Raw genomic sequence first — 16,174 nt, 5'->3', positions numbered from 1 at the left:
TCTTGCCTTGACTTCACGAGCCACTTTTCCGAATAGTTCTAAGGGAAAATGAATGTGCATAGGAGGCGGGGAAAGGAAACGAGTGTTGAAAATTGAATCCACACGACTAAGTATTAAGCTGTATTATTAAAATTGTCATTAGGTAGAAAAAAGCTTCAGACCTCTATCAAATTAAATTTTAAAAGAAGTCAAATACGAATACACAGGGGTCACGTGAGGGAGTACAGTCTGGATCCCATATTTTTACAAAAATTAAGCACTGCTAGCAAACAATTTTGAGCACCCATAATGTGCCCAGCCCTGGACAAGGGACCGAGGGCTGTCACCTTCGAGTAAAAGCTGAGCCCCTGCCTTCTGGTGGCTTCCGAGTGGGCTGAAGACTCAGGGTGCACAAACTCGGACTCCCATGCCAAAGCTGGGGGGCCCGGCCAGGGCAGGACTTGGGGAGCAGAGGTGTGGAGAGAGCCCTGGGTCCGTCAGTGTGAGGTCAGGACAAGCAGGGGCAGGACGAGCCTGGGCCTGACGGAGCTGAGGGTCTGTTGGGAGAGATTTTCTGGAACCTTCCCTGGACAGCAGCGGGGCGTTGTCACCATGGATTTTTCCTGGCTTTTGTTCTGTGTGGAGGGCACAGCTGCCTGGGACAAGGACGAGAAGGCGGAGAAGTCTGTCACCAACATCCCGCGGAGTCTGTCACCAACATCCCGCGGTCGGGGAGGAAGCTGGCCCCCTTCTGTCCCATAGAAAGGCCTGGCCCAGTGTCCCAGGCCTCAAGCTGTTCATCTTTCTCCACGGGGACCCCCCTTGTCATCCCCCCGCCCTTGAACCTGAGGTTTTCCACCATGAGGACAGTAACGGTAGTGTGACAGGTGTAAGATGGCATCTACGGGACGCTGTGGGCACCCCCAAGACAGGGGAGCGGGCTCAGAGGGAATTCCTAGCGGGAATGACACCTGAGTGGACCCGGTACCCACATGTGCTGCGGGCTGGCAATGTGTAAACACAGCTCAGAATCAAAGCTGCATCTCCTCCGCGGACCGCGGGGGCCCTGCAGTGACTGATGGCCGCTGGGCCCCACTCACTCAATCAGTCTGAGGCCCTCCAAGGGGGCCTGGGAGGTGCCAGTGGTCTCTCAGGCCAGGGCAGAGCTGTTTGGGGTGTATTTTTTCTCATTCGATTCTCACCTCTCATTAATGTTCTGTGACGGGTGTTTGACACCACGACTCAGGGCGAACACAGCCCCGTGGGTCTCATCCTCAGCGGGCACACTGCGGTCCATCAGGAAGCCTGTCTCCGGTTCCGGGGTGCGGGCGGCCGTGGCCCATCAGAGCGGGCCTTCGCTAACGAGAATACCCACTCTCCTCTCCTTTAGAAACGGTTCCCGGACCTCCTGCGGAGCTGGCACTGTCCTACAGCGGCTGGTAGTTCCCGACTCCCCAGGCGGCCTGGGGTCCCCAAGGCGGAGAGGAACAAGGCCCAGGCGCCCGGCCCAGCACGCGGCCCCACAGGCAGCGCCCGCGTGAGGCGCCCACGCGGGGCTGCAGGCGAGTCGGTGCCAGGCCTGTCGCCAGCCCATGGCCCGGAGTCCTGCGACACCGGGCTGGACTTGAGCCTGTGCGCACTGAGCCTCTGCTCGGGCCACCGGGGTCCGGAGCGATGGCGCGCGTTGGGGAGGTCGCGGGAGCCACCCCTGAGAGCGGAGAGAAGCCCTAACCAGTCCTGGACCCCCAGAGCTGCTGCTGGCGATGTGACTCGCCCCGGTGGTGGGAACGCGCAGCCCCCGAGCTGGGGCGCTTCGGGGAGGGCCTGACTCTGGGCGCAGCCCCCTGCGGCAGCATGAACGGTCACTTTTGCCGGGCGCTGGTGGACCGGGGACCCGCGGCGCCCGCCGGCGGCATGCAGCTGGGCGCCGCGCCCCCTCCCCGGCCGGCTCCTCTGCCAGCGGAGCCCCCCGGCGCCATGCCCTTCCTGCTGTTCCCGGGCCCGGCCGCCGCCTACGCCGGCCTGTCCCCCTGCGCGCCTGGGCCCGGCGCCCTCGGGGGCTACGACTGCCCCTTCGAGCCTGCCTTCATCCAGAAGCGCAACGAGCGCGAGCGGCAGCGCGTGCGCTGTGTCAACGAGGGCTACGCGCGCCTCCGCGGCCACCTGCCCGGCGCGCTGGCCGAGCGGCGGCTGAGCAAGGTGGAGACGCTGCGCGCCGCCATCCGCTACATCCGGCACCTCCAGGAGCTGCTGCGCGCCGCCCCCGACGGCCCGCGGCCCGAGCGCCCCGGCGACGCACCCCCGCCCGAGGGCCCGCGCTGCTCCTCCCCGCCGGGCTTGGGGTCGGAGGAGTCCAGCCAGTGATCGGGGGCCGCGGGGCCGCCCACTGCCGAGAGCGCCAAGGGCGCGGGGCACTGCGGGACAGCGCAGGCCCGGACGCTTGGAGGCGCTTGGCTCTCTGGGTCTTCGTTCCCCGTCCCGCTGCCGGCCCCTGGGCAGAGGTGCAGGGCAGGGGTGCGAGGGGCCCAAGCAGACCAAGCAGCCCGGGCGGCGCAGCGGGGCGCGGGGAAGCTCGGGCGCGCCGCAGCCTCCAGGTGGGAGGAAGGCCTCCCGGCACCGTTCCCCGGGTCCGGCTCGTCTGGGCCTCAGCTCCGCGCCGGGGGCAGCCGAGGCCAGCCCCTGGTGGGGCACAGCCGGCCGCAGGGCCCTGCTACGTCCTCCGTGGCCACAGGTCTGGGTCTGCGAGTCCCTGGAGGCGAGCCGCCTTTGGTTCGGGATGCGCCCTGCCTGGCCCGCCGTGAAATGGCCTCAAATACCAGCACCCTCTTTGGGAGCTTGTTCGCCCCCACCCCGGGGACAGGAGCCCAGGGTTGGGGAGGGGGGAGATGGGTCTGCGGCTTGCTCTGGCCCAAGTGGGAGGGACAGACAGGGACGGAGGTGGAAGGCGCTGTGTGCCGGTGCCCACTGGGGGGCGCCCTCGGGCCTGCGTCGTGGAGGGCGAGCCGCCGCCGTCCTGGCTCCCACGGTGGCCTTTTCCTCGGGCCCCTCCTCCAGGCTGGGTGAGGGCTGTTTTCCCCCCTCAGCCTGGGCGCCGCTGCCAGCCGTGGGACCGTGTGGGAACATTGGCCTGGTCTGTGCCAAGGGCTGGAATAAAAGATTTTGTTGCGTTGTGTGATTCCTGGATCCGGCTCTGCCCTCACTTACCTGGAGCCCAACTGGGCACTCGCTGGAGGTGTGGGGCGCCCTGCTCTGCCGTCTGAGCAGGAGGGATCAGGGGCCTGGAGAGAAAGCACTCGGCCCTGGAACAGTTAGGGGGCAGAGGGCAGACACCGCCCGGTGTGGCAGGGCCCACGCCGGAGGGGCACGGCCCAGCCTCTTCTGAGAGCCTTGCAGCCCCATGGGGCGGGTGGGGGGGAGGTGGATGGTGCCGAGTGGGGCCACCGGCACCTTTCCTGGACAGTGTCGTGGGGCTGGGGAAGGGGAACCAACAGGTCCCCCTCAAGCCACCCTCCTGGACTCACCCTCGCCCAGCCCTGACACCGTCCGTCCTGTCTCCCACTGCCCAGCCCAGGCCCGCGAGCTGTTGCTTCCGGCATTGCCACCCCCGCCCCCAGGACGTCCCGGGACAGAGTGACAGCTGCTGGCTTCACAGCTAATTTTACTCCCTGAGAGCAGGGACAGTAATCCTCCTGCCCCGCCCCGGCCGGCCAGGCAGCGTAGGCTTGGCCCCGAAGACTCAGCGGCCAGTGCCCAAGGCGAGGGCACAGCGGACGCAGGGAGGCGAGGGCCGGGGTCGGGGACATGGAGCCGCCCTCCCCCCAGGACGAGGGCCTGCGGAGGAAGCAGCCCAAGAAGCCAGTCCCTGAGGTCCTGCCCAGGCCGCCCCGGGCCTTGCTGTGCCTGTCCCTGCAGAACCCGCTGAGGAAGGCCTGCATCAGCATCGTGGAATGGAAGTATCCGGGCCCGGGCAGGGGACAGTGACCTGGCAGTGGGAGGAGGGGTGGCCACGGGCCACGCGCTCGGGGGCCAGGGAGGCAGGGTCTTGGAGACAGGGTGACGGCCCCGAGGAGCCTCGGGGAGGGAAGGCCTCAGCCGAGGGGGACGGAGGGGCAGCTGGGGCCCTGGGGGCCCTGAGTGTGTGGCCAGGTCCTGGTGACCACAACCCACCTGTGGCTGGGCCGGGGCGTGTCCAGGGGCTGCTGGCAGGTGTGCCCAAGGCCACACCATGGCGGGCTCCCTCAGACTTCGGAAGTGACGGCCTCGTTTTGATATCGGGTGGGGGGTGACGAAGCAGTGGGTGAGCTCTGCAAGACCCCCCAGGGTGCAGGGAGCTGGGCCGGATGGTCCCAGGGGCCTGTGGCTGAGACCCCCGCCCTGGGTCAGCTCTGCAAGGAAGAGCGATGACACGTCTGGGTCGTTATGGAGAGAAGGGAGATGGGGGGCGAGGGGGAGCTCTGAGCGAGGGGCTCGGGAACGCTGGAAACTTCCGAAGGGTCTGGGAGCCGGGACTCCCGTCAGTCAGCTGTTCCCAAGACGGTGCATGAGTGAGAACAATGTGAGAGGGTCGGAGGCTTTGGTGGGTCGGCCCTGCCCCAGGGCCCCCCGTGGCGGCTTCACCCCCGCCCCACCTGCCCCCCGCGGTCTCCCGCGGTCTGTCGGGGTGACAGGGTGCCCTCCCCCGCCTCCCTGCTCCTGTGGCCTCCTCTCCAGGCCTCGGCCTCCGCCCTCCAGCTTTCTGACATCAGCCTCTCTGGTCCGCTGCGCCTCCGCACGGTGACTGTGGAGGGGACGGTGCGTCTGGAAGCGCCGCGTCAGTCACTGGTCTTCCCCTCCGTCCTCGGGCTCCGAGGGGCAGGTTTCACGTCCCCAGGTCCCCATGCCCCCACGTCCCTTTCACAGCCCTGGTCTGTGGGCACCTAACCCAGCCCCCAGCAGCCCCATTTCTCCGAGCAGACCCCCAGGTTGTCCTGCCAGAATCTCTGAAAGTCAAGGCTCCTTGACTGGGGACAGGCGGGGGCAGGTTGGGGACGGACAAGTGCTCAGAATGGAGCCTTAGGGCTCCCTGGCCCTTAAAAGGGGACCCTCAGCCTGGAACCAGAGCTTTGGGGTCAAAGCACCTGCGTGGGGGCCGCTCGCCCCTGCAGAGAGGGTCTCCGCATCCCGCAGGCGGCGGGCCGTCCGCCGGGCGAGGCAGTCGGGGCACGCCGACCCCCAGCAGCCTCTTTCCCGCACCTGCCGACTCCACGCCTCTCAGGGGCTCTCCTTAACGCTGGCCGCAGACCCTTTGAGACGATCATCCTGCTGACCATCTTTGCCAACTGCGTGGCCCTGGCCGTGTACGTGCCGATGCCAGAGGATGACAGCAACGCGCTCAACGTCGGCCTGGTAAGGCGCCGCCGTCCTGCGGCCAGGCGGGGAGGCCCGTGGGGGGCTGCGTGCTGGAGGGCGATGTGGGGGTACAGACCCCCGAACCACCTGCAGGCCTGGCCCGGGGCCTCCGCCGCTGCTTCCGGATCCTGCGCCGTCGCCAGCCAGCCCTGCGGGCGAGCTCGCCGGGCGCTGCTCTGGCCTAAGCACGTTCCAGGTGGAGCTCCCGGTGGGCCCGGCAGCCCCGCCCACTCGCCCCAGCTGCCAGATGTGGAAGCAGAGGCTGGGGAGCCCGCGGGCGATGGGGCTGAACGGCCGTCCCCCTCCCCGGATGGAGCCCGGAAGACCCCTGCTTGCCTTCCTGGGCGGGCCCCATCCGCGACCCCAGCAGAGGACAGTTTTAGGGTTCTGTACCTCTGTCTCCTGCTCGTCCACCTGTACCCCATGACAGACCATCACAGACCAGAGCTGGAAGGGACTGTCCAGGGTCGGAGTGTCCCATCTCCTCCCCACCTCACCCAGTTTCATGGGGGAGAGAATGAGGCATGGGTGACAGGGCCCAGCGGCCCAAGGCCAGATCCTCGTGAAGATGCTCCACACTTATCACGTGCTCGTCCGATGCCGGGTTCTGTGCTAAATCGTTAACATTATCGTGTATTTTAGGGACCCCCCTGTAGCTGCCTCCCATAGCTGAGGCAGGGGACATTGTAAGACGAGGACACTGAGGCTCAGAGTGTTAGGGTACCTGGCCCGGGGTCACCCCTGCGTTGGTCTCAAACTCAGGCCTCTGTGTCTCTCATGGCTTCTGGGGAGACAGCGGTCTTGGGCACATACGGTCCAGGCTGCAGAGTGCACGGGGAGCCAGCACGGCACTCGAGGGCAGCCGGCGTCGGGGCCTACCGGGAAGGTGTCCCCTCAGCCCTCGTTGTGGGGTTTCCGTGGGAGTCGACCTCGCGTTGCTGAGAGGCTGGGGCTCTGTGTGCGTGTGGCGGTACGCGGAATCTCTGAGCCCCCGAGTGTGGCGGGCAGGCGGGGACCAGCACCTGGGCCTCACACAGCTGGCTCGGTGCCCCCAAGCTGAGTCTGGGAGGGCCCTGGGCCCACCCGCCCTCAGGATGGTGCATTCGGGGACCGCGGTGCCCATTCAGCTCCTTGACAAGTGACTACTTTGGGAAAGATCTGCCCTCCGGGGAGTTAAATCACACCTCGGGGGCCGGCGGCGTCCGCCTCGGGACGGGGCGGCTGCCTCAAACATCTCCAAGGGCCCTGCGCGCTTCACCTCAGCTGTGGGTCAGGCCTGGCCCCACGCTGGCGGGCAGTGGGTTCCCTGGGAGGGGACATCTCGCAGAAACCTCCCTGAGGCCATCGCGGGGGTCAGAGCCAGGTGGGCTCTCAGCCGTCAGCAAGGGACCCTTTGTGGAAGGCCGAGCTCAGGGTCACATAGCCGGCTCCTGGCCGCGGGCGGAGGGGAGCCCAGGTGGCCAGCATCAGCGGTGGGGGCGGGGACTCAGCATCCCAGGTGCACAGGCCACTCTTGCCAACGACCCCGGCCTGAGGTGTGAGCAGGGCTTGGCCGAGAAACCCCACTCGCTCAATCAAACAGCCCTCGGCCAGGCCCCTTGTAAAACGCTCCAGCAGGCCGGCACACGTGGCGCCTCCCTCTGCCTAGTTCCCTAGTTCTGGACGATTTTCGGTGACAATGGCCAGGCAGGCCTTGGTACTGCCTGGCGGGGGGCGGGCTGGCCCCTCCCTCGCCTCCCAAGCGGCGTCTGCCCCTCTGGTGTCTGCTGACAAGGCCCGACCCCGGGGACATTCCTGGGGTTCGGGTTGCTGCACAGCCCTCGGCGGCTGCAGCTTGAGCCTCTGGCATCCAGGACACTTGTCTTTTTATAGGGTCAGGAATGTGCCCGCAGGCGGCTGTGGCTGCAGCCCCTTCCACTCGGCTCAGGACCCCGGCTCTGGCCTTGCCTGTCAGAGCCGGGACCTGCGGGGCCTGGGCTGGCAAAATCGGACAAGGGCCCCACCTCGAGCCTGCCCACCGCCCCGCTGCGGGCACCCAGCTTGGGTCTGAGGCCCTCACTCCAGGGCTCTGACACAGAGTGGACGGGGGACATCTAGGCAGACCCTGAACGCCTGGCCCGGCCAGGCTGCCTTTCGGGAGCCGTGGGGAAGCGGAGCCGTCGCCGGCACCTTCCTACCCTCCCTGAGCCTCCGCGTCCTCATCTACCCTTCAGGACTGTCCATCAAGTCCTGGCACCGCGTCCTGCCCGGCACCGCGAGCTGCTCAGTGGCTCGTCACCCACTCACTCTCTGTGCTCCCAGGGCACGGCCGAGGCCCCACGGAGCCCAGGCCTGGGGGTCAGCGGCCATGACCGGGTGGGGTGGGGGCAGGATCTGACGAGCCTGCTGTCTCCCTCCCCGGCCTGGCATGGTGGCCGAGACGGCTCTGCCACTTAGTAGCTGTGTGACCTGCAGGAATGACTCAAGCCCTCTGTGCTTCGCTCCCTCCCTCGGGTCCGAGTGGCGCCCTGCAGGGTCCTGTGGTGACTAGGTGTGTTTGTGCGGCCGGGCACAGAGCGGGTGTTTAATAAACTTAGCCGTTAGGATGATCGTAGCCCTCATCCCCCTTCGCCCCCCAAGTGTGCAGACCCCCTGTCTCTGTCCCTCCTGTCTGGAAAGCCCTGGCATGCGTGACCTGGGGCAGTGAGGGTCCCCCACAGCATGGGACAGACTTGCTCAAGTCGCTTCTTCGGGGCGAGAGTTCATCAGGCTAAACATGGCTGCTTTGCTCACGTCCCAGAGGGCCACCCTCCAACCTGGAGGCTGGGGTGGTCGTGGGGACAGAGGCCAGCCCTGGCCGCCTGTGAGCAGTATGGCCACAGGATAGCCACTGGCTCGCCAGGAAAGCTGCTGACTCAGTCACCCGGGCGGCCAGAAGCCTCGCAGCCCGGGCACCCCGCTTCCTCCTGGAGCCCCACTTGCCTCCTCTGTGGAGAGGAAAACAGCTTGGCGGGCGGAGGGGCCCAGGGTGGAGCAGAGGAGGTGCTGGGCACATGGGACAGAGCCACCCACGGCGTGACCGCACCCCACGGCACCGTGAGAACCAGTGGCACGTGGCACTGGCCAAGGAGTGGCCGCCCTCAAGGCCCGGGTTCCCGGAAACGTGCCTGTGACTTACAGGCATTTGGAATGGGCCAGTGACAGTGGACAGGCCCCTGCAGGACACCGCTCACTGCTCAGGACGAGTCCCCAGGTCGTGGCCGTGGTTTCGGTTTTACGAGCGAGGAACCAAGGCTCCCAGAGGCGTCGGCAGAGTCCAAGGCACAGAGCCGTCAGCCCCCCTGTAGCCCCCCAGCCCCTCGATGGCCAGCTCTCAGGGGTGAAGGGAACAGGACGCTTAGGGGCCTCGATGGCATTGCCCTTGGAGCGGCTGCCGGGCCCCCCAGTGCACCCTGCCCTGTCTAGCACGTCCTAACTATCTGGGGAACCAAGATCCCTGTAAGAGACGGCCCAGGCTGCAGGGGCCGTGGGGCCACCCAGTGTGACATCGACGCCACTGTTCCTGGGACGCGCGAAGGGCCACGTCCCCCGTCTTTGACGACGGTGTGTTTGCCTGGGAAGCTGAGCAGCCCCTGCTTGGCCCGCGGCCCCGGCAGGCTCGCCCCGCGCCAGGCGGGACGGGCAGTGGCAGGTGTGGGCAGCCCTCCCGTGCACGTGGCCGGCCGCCCAGCCTATGAGCACGGCCACTATTTTGGGCCCTGTGGTCCCTCCCCTCGACCCCACCACTCCCACCTTGTCCCTGGGGCTGCAGCGACTTGGCGACGTAGATGCCGACGTGACTTCCCTCTGCTCCCTGGGCCTTTCCGTTCACGACGGGCCAACCCCCCAGGAAGCCTGCCCCGCGGAGGGATGGGCCTCCCCACCATCTTCACCTCCAGTTTCCTATTCCACCAGGACACCTACCTGCCCAGGAGGCCCCCCCGGCCCCCACCTCGCAGGGCGCCCAGCCCTTTGCAGCTTTCTGTGGAGCGGAGGGCCACGACTGTCCCCAGGGGTCAACTGAAACTCGGTCCCTACGCCAGGCCCCTGAGTAGACAGGCAGCTCCGAGCCGGCAGGAGAAAGCCTTGGACCAGACTGGTAGAGGAGCTAAGGAGAGCAGGCTCACCCCGCGTGTGCCTCGCTGCGCCCCGTGCAGCATGGGGACCAATGCTTTCAGGAAAATTCTGAGTAACAAGGCCGCAGGGCTCCTGGACCACGCCCGAGTTGGCGGCCCGCTGGGGGCCCTTGCCCCTTGTCCCCCACGCCCGCCCCCTCGGATGTGAGACTGCGTCCCTTCCAAACCACTGGTGGAGGCCATGTCCCAGAACACAGCCGCTGAGTCCACTCTGCGCAGTCGGCGGTCCCGGGTGGGCAGCCGTGGAGAACAAGGCGGTGATGGGCTTGGACTGGGTACTGCCCTGCTGTGGCTCAGCACCAGAGGGTGCCGGTCACTTCTCTGTGCCCGCCTCTGTAGTCTGGCAGGCTGGTCTGGGCGCAGGCTGGGTGACACCCCCAGGAGACAGGGCTCATCTGGGGAGCCCCAGGGTGCAGACCTCTCCAAAGCCACCCGGCCAGGCTCAGATGGTACGAGGGGAGCCGTGTCAGCCTGGAGTCCTGACAGGCACCTGCCTTCTCAGTTAGGAATAGCTCTCTCCTGGGTCCGAAGGGGTGGGGAGGGCGACCGGCCCAGGATGGGGTGACAGAGAGGGTCAGGCTCTGGGGGATGGACCTGGAGGGGTCGGCGAGGCCTTCTGTGGGGTGGGGCTGGGCTGAGACCCTCGGCCCCTCCCCTACATGGTGCAGCCCAGTTCCCCTCACCCTGCGTCATGGCGAGGTGGCTGCTCATGGGCAGCTGGTGCAGGCTGGAGGGACGGGCAGGAGACCCTGCCCAGCCCAGGAGGCACCGGAGGGCTGAGACGAGCCCCCGCCTCCTCCGTCAGTCCCCAGGCTGGTGGCAGGTCCCACCTGAAACTAGCCGGGGGCCCGTGCTCTGGGGGCTGCCTGGGCCATTCCCCTGTGCATCCCATCCGGGCCCCAGAAAAAGAGTGATGAAAAACGTGCACAGAAACGCCCACACTCCGTGGAGTTTATGTGCTCGTGGGTGAGATAGAAAATGAGCAAGACAAAAATACGCACGGTATTTTCAGCCGGGGATAAGTGCGCAGGAGGGACAAGGAACAGAAAATGTCGGCAGCGGTGGCTCTGACTGCACACGACGCACGGACGGGTGGCCATGGGGTGCGGGGCCCGGCCATGGGGTGTGGGGCCCGGCCCTGGGGCTCTGCGGCGATGACCTGGGGCGGGGGGGGGCACTCCGGGCAGAGGCCCCGGCAGGTGCCGAGGCCGGAGGGGCAGGACCAGGGAGCCCCCGGGGGGCTGGGAGGGGGCGCAGGGCACAGGCCCGAGCGCCGGCTCGCTGCCCCGCCCGCAGGAGAAGCTGGAGTACGTCTTCCTCGCGGTCTTCTCCCTGGAGGCGGCTGTGAAGATCATCGCCTACGGCTTCCTCTTCCACCAGGACGCCTACCTGCGCAGTGGCTGGAACGCCATGGACTTCATCATCGTCTTCCTGGGGTGAGGCCGCCGGCTGGCCCCGCGACCCCGCGACCCCGCGACCCCGCACCCCCTCAGCCTTTACGTCGCACCGCACTGGGCCCGGGGCCATAACTCCCTCCGCCCTCGGCGTCCAGTCGTTTGCTCCGCAGGCCTGGATCGCAGGCCTGTTCTCTGCGTCCGCGAAGTGGACATGTAGTGACCTGTGCCAGGCAGCTCGAGCCGCCTCAGACGGGGCGGCTTAAGCCGGGGAAATTTATTTCCTCACGGTTTTAGGGGCGGACGTTGGAGGTCAAGCTGTGGGCGGGCTCGGTCTCTCCGAGGCCTCTCTCCTTGGACCCTCACGGCCACCTTCGCCCTGTGTCCTCACGGGATCTGGCCTCTGGGCCCCCACCCAGTACCTCTCCGTGGGTCCAGATTTCCTCTTCTGGGAACACCAGTCGGGGTGGAGGAGGCCCGGCCTCACGGCCTCGTTTAACCTAATCGCCTTTTTAAAGGCCCATCTGGGGGGTTGGGGCTCCAACATACGGATTTGGGGGGCAGATGCCCAGTTCAGCCCCAACATGCCTTTTAATAACCTGTACATCCTTGAACAGTGGCGCTAACTGCTTTCGTCACACGTGACATCTCATCTAACTCCCCGGCGACCCCCCGTTTTCTCCGTTTGAGGGGGGGGCGCGCGGCAGGCCCCCAGCCGGCCGAGCTGGCCCGCAGCAGCGCCAGGGGCCAGACCAAGGCCATCTCGGCCCCAGAGGCTGCTGTGTAAGCCCGTGCTCTGAGGCGGTGAACACTGTGGACTGTCTCCTCATCACCCAGGGCTGCTCTGGGCCTGACGGGAGAACAGGCGGATTCTCTGAGTCGGCCTGTTTGGAGGCCAAGACAAACGTATGCAGAATAACAGTGTCAGAAACGGTCCTGGGGGCTCTATCGATGTGCCCTGGGGGTTCAGTCGCCAAAGGCAGGGTCCCTAAGGAGGGACGTGAGACGGGCAGCAAAGGACGGTGGAAATCTGGGCGGCCGCGAGGCGGGCAGGGAGGGAGACGCAGGACTGGCAGTGAGAGCTGCTCGGAGCTTCCCCCTCGGGCCCCCACTGACCGATGGGCCGCCCACCCTGGGGATGCCTGGACACACGCCCCCCACCCCCAGAGTCCTGAGCAGACGTCCCCAGTGGATCCAGTCCCCTCGTCGTGGAGTCTGACCGTGGCCTCGGGCCCCTCCCTCACAAAGCCCCCCGGCAGCGGCACCGAGCCAGGCGGCCGCCGGTGACGGCAGTTCCAACTCTCTCCCGGGCCTCTCCGTGGGTCCCCTGGGCACAGGAAGGACACTGGGACGGTGGCTCACCTGGCCGCTGGGCCTCTTTCTGCCACCTGCAGGGTCTTCACCGTGATCCTGGAGCAGGTCAATGTCATCCAGAGCAACACGGCGCCCATGAGCAGCAAGGGGGCCGGCCTGGACGTGAAGGCCCTCAGGGCCTTCCGCGTGCTCCGACCCCTGCGGCTGGTGTCCGGGGTGCCCAGTGGGTGGCCGTGCCTCGCAGCCCCGCCCTCCCCCCCAGCCTGCTCCCTCTCCCAGTTCTGGGTCCCTCCCCCTGGGGTGTGGGGAGCGGGGGGCCGCGGGGCCACCAGGGGAGCTGACCCCCGCCCCCACCTGCCGCAGGCCTGCAAGTGGTGCTCAACTCCATCTTCAAGGCCATGCTGCCCCTGTTCCACATAGCGCTGCTGGTCCTCTTCATGGTCACCATCTACGCCATCATCGGCCTGGAGCTGTTCAAGGGCAAGATGCACAAGACCTGCTACTTCACTGGGACGGGTGAGCGGGGGCTGGGCGCCGGGCAAGGCCTCGGGGCCCCCTCCTCGCCCCCGCAGGTCGCAAGGGCGTGGGCGACACCAGGTCTCAAGCCGGCTCAATCGGCAAACTCCGCCACAGCCTTCGGTGTCTCCCTTCCCGGCCCAGCCTCTCCCTGCCCCCATGACAGTCCCTGTCCTCTGACAAGTGGGCTCAGGACAGAGAGCCGGCCTCCCTGTCACCAGCTCCCAGCTGCATCCGAAGGCCTCGCCTGTTCTCACGCATTCCTGGCCAGTGCTGATGAGCCTGTCCCCTGGGGGCTGCCCGACGTGAGGGGTCGGGGGCCCTGCTCAGAGTGCAGGGCCGTCCTGGCTCCAGAGGTCAGGTGGGACGTCCAGCTCCACGAGCTGGCCTGGTCTCTGAACACAAAAGGGGATTAAGACACCCGACATAGAAGGGCCCAGGATGCCCCTGGAACTGAGGCATTTTAGGGACGCTGAGGGCACCCCCCGAGGCACAGAGGGGACTGCAGGCTAAGGGCTGTTGGGGATCCCCGAGAGCAGCCCCTGCCCCAGACACGGGAGGTTCCCATGTCCCTTACGGCCCCCCGCTCCGGGGCGTCTCCCCGTCAGCTCCCAAGCAGCTCTCAAGTCGGAACCTGGGGGACCCCCCCCCAGCCCTCCACCCTCCCAGGCTGAGGCCTCCTTTTTAAAGCTCTGTGGGGACAAATGACACCAATATGCTACCTGCCACCTGCTTCAGAGGTCGCCCTTCACAGGGAGATGACCCTAGGAGCCCTGTGAGGCCCTGGGGCTAAGGCGTGGTCACTGCAGCGCACGGATGCCCGCTGCGGGGCCTTGGCCCCAGACCCCTCTCCACCCACCGCGTGCGCTCCGTGCGGTGTGGTCCTTTGCACGCCCAGCTGCCGTGTCTCAGACCTTCCGCCAGTGATGCTAACGACTTCTCTCCCATCGTTGCCCACCAACCCCTGGGTCTGACGCTCCCGCCGCCTCCCGGCTGCAGACATCGTGGCCACGGTGGAGAACGAGAAGCCATCGCCCTGTGCCAGGACGGGCTCCGGCCGGCCGTGCACCATCAACGGCAGCGAGTGCCGGGGCGGCTGGCCGGGGCCCAACCACGGCATCACCCACTTCGACAACTTCGGCTTCTCCATGCTGACCGTGTACCAGTGCATCACCATGGAGGGCTGGACCGATGTCCTTTACTGGGTGGGTTGGGCCGCTGCCTGCCGCTCACCTCCCTGCATTCCAGGGTGGGGCGGGGGCCGGGGGTGGGGCTGGGGGCGGGGCCGGAGCGCTGGCCACCCACGTGAGTGGCCCTGCTCCTTCTCACTGAGAGATCTGTCCAGGGGCTCAGCCCCCCTGCACTCACCCTCAGGTATGTGTCCCAGGATGCTGTGGGCAGGCCCCAGCGCACAGCCAGTCTATGCGGGACCCAAGGGGGCAGACGAATGAGAGCCAGGAGCTCCGTGGTCTGGCTGTGCTCAGTCCCTCCTTGTCCCTAAGCCTGGCTGTGACGGCTCCTCCCTGATGGCCTGGAGTCTCAGATTTCACTTCGGCGCATCTCTTATTTAATCCTCCTACAAGAGAAGGCATGGTCCCCATTCCACAGCTAGGGAAACTGAGGCTCAGAGGGGTTCCGGAACTTGCCGGCAGTTACGGAGCTTGTGAGTAATCGGTCCGAGGACTCCACTCGAATGCGCCTGGCTCCAGTCCCAGCCTTAACCACAGCGTGGCTCTGCCTGTGCGGAAACATCGTCACACTGTCAAGTGCTTCGCAAATATAAAGGATTAGTTAGAACAGTTCTTGTGGGTCCCTGTTGTGGGAGCAAATCAGTCAGCATTTGAAAGGGCTGTCGCTGTGTGACTCTAGCTCTGCTTCAAGGAGGCAGTGCAGGTCAACATCCTCTAAATTAGGCAGATGGGATAATGTTCGGAGGTGTTGGGTGACTTGTCTCGGGTCACAGAGGTCGTCCGCGAAGGAGGTGGCCAAGCTCAGGCCAAGACTTTGTACCGTTTCTTTTGCTTTGAAAAATCTTGGCTGTAAAGAACTCAAACGGAAACGGCACCCGTGAGAGTCAGGCCGGGGAGGCGTCCGGGTGGCGGGAGAAATGCGTCAGTCGTACTGGGCCCGGGGACAGTCGGCAAGGCCCCCTTGGGAGGTCCTTTACCTCCAGGTCCTGGGTCCTCGGGACAGAAAAGTCCCCTCCCATGGCCCAGAGGGCCTCTCTCCTTGTGAAATGGGGGGCTCGGGGCAGGGGAGGGGACTCTCAGCTCTGTCCGACCAGGTCAACGATGCCATCGGGAACGAGTGGCCATGGATCTACTTTGTCACCCTCATTCTGCTGGGCTCCTTCTTCATCCTCAACCTGGTGCTGGGCGTCCTGAGCGGGTAAGGCAGCTCCTGGGAGGGGAGGGGAGGGTGCCTGCACCCCAGGTGACTCCCGGGCCAGAAGGAGGGGGCGTAGCCAGCCGCAGAGGGTGCCCGGTGTCTCCTTGGGAGGCGCAATCCTCCCTGCACCCCTCCGCCCTCCCCCTGCCCCGTTGCAGGGAGTTTACCAAGGAACGAGAGAAGGCCAAGTCCAGAGGAACCTTCCAGAAACTCCGGGAGAAGCAGCAGCTGGACGAGGACCTCCGGGGCTACATGAGCTGGATCACGCAGGGCGAGGTCATGGACGACGAAGACTCGCGAGAAGGTTCGGGCCCCTTCGTGGCCTCCGTGCCCGCTGCTGCCCTTCCCGGAAGCCTGGCGGGCCTGCCAAGCAGGCAGCACCGCCTGTGGCAGATGAGGAGGCCGAGGCCCTCAGGGGCGAGTGCCTCGCCTGACGCCAACGGCTCACAGCGGTAGCCCAGGTGTGCCCAGGGCTCTCCCTGAGGTGCTGGGCACCCCACCGCCCCCGCCCCAGACTGCTGGAACCCAGTCCAAGGAGAGCAGAGAGACCTGGGCCCACCTGCAGCCTGCTGTCCGAGGGGTCTCTGGTCAAGGGCCCTGCCCAGCTGTGTCCAGCTCAGAGAGGGCCTGGAAGCCTGGCTCACTGTCTCGCTCTGGTCCCCAGGAAAGCTGTCTCTGGATGAAGGTGCTTCGGACACTGAGAGCCTTTTTGAGATCGAGGGTTTGGACAAAGTCATCCAGTTCGTGTGAGTGTCTGCCCGTCTCCCCGGGTCCCCCCAGCCCCCGGCTCGCTGAGACGTGACGCTAGAACCCGGCTGCCTCCCTCCTAGGTGGCTTTAGGGTCACTGCCCCCGTCCATTAGTGCAGTCGAAGGCGCTGAGCCAACGACCTGCTCGGAGACCGCGGCTGGGGCAGCGAGCTCACCTGGCCGCTGCCCTCTGCTCAGAGTGGAGCTGGGGGGACAGTTAGTCCCGGAACCTCTGCAGGGGAAGAGGGGAGGCAGCAGGGGAGCTTTGCAGGAAGGAGGCTGGCAGCCCGTGC

General features: G+C 66.4%; 2 protein-coding genes across 2 annotated transcripts in view; both read left to right on the top strand.

Moving 5' to 3' along the window:
- Window positions 1-1,166: 1,166 nt before the first annotated feature.
- ASCL5 (achaete-scute family bHLH transcription factor 5) lies at window positions 1,167-2,343 on the top strand. Its single transcript, XM_039883645.1, has one exon. It carries the CDS (start codon window positions 1,834-1,836, stop codon window positions 2,341-2,343), a length of 510 nt encoding a protein of 169 aa, XP_039739579.1. The 5' UTR covers window positions 1,167-1,833.
- Window positions 2,344-3,470: 1,127 nt separating this feature from the next.
- The window catches only part of CACNA1S (calcium voltage-gated channel subunit alpha1 S), a 41,592-nt gene continuing 28,888 nt past the window's right edge, over window positions 3,471-16,174 (top strand). The window contains exons 1-9 of the mRNA XM_039883644.1: window positions 3,471-3,932; window positions 5,259-5,364; window positions 10,818-10,957; window positions 12,310-12,452; window positions 12,593-12,745; window positions 13,745-13,950; window positions 15,030-15,133; window positions 15,292-15,437; window positions 15,798-15,879. Coding sequence (XP_039739578.1) covers window positions 3,781-3,932; window positions 5,259-5,364; window positions 10,818-10,957; window positions 12,310-12,452; window positions 12,593-12,745; window positions 13,745-13,950; window positions 15,030-15,133; window positions 15,292-15,437; window positions 15,798-15,879 — 1,232 coding nt within the window. The 5' untranslated portion in view covers window positions 3,471-3,780. The remainder of the gene's footprint in view (window positions 3,933-5,258; window positions 5,365-10,817; window positions 10,958-12,309; window positions 12,453-12,592; window positions 12,746-13,744; window positions 13,951-15,029; window positions 15,134-15,291; window positions 15,438-15,797; window positions 15,880-16,174) is intronic.

Source organism: Pteropus medius, unplaced genomic scaffold (assembly GCF_902729225.1).
Source record: "Pteropus medius unplaced genomic scaffold, Ma_sr-lr_union100, whole genome shotgun sequence".
NCBI lineage: Eukaryota > Metazoa > Chordata > Mammalia > Chiroptera > Pteropodidae > Pteropus > Pteropus medius.
The sequence above is the reverse complement of the archived record's forward strand: the minus strand, read 5'-3'. Positions and strand labels throughout refer to the sequence as shown.

Excerpts from the sequence above, each read along its gene's own strand:
- ASCL5 (XM_039883645.1), top strand. The coding sequence starts at position 1,834 with ATGAACGGTCACTTTTGCCGGGCGCTGGTGGACCGGGGACCCGCGGCG.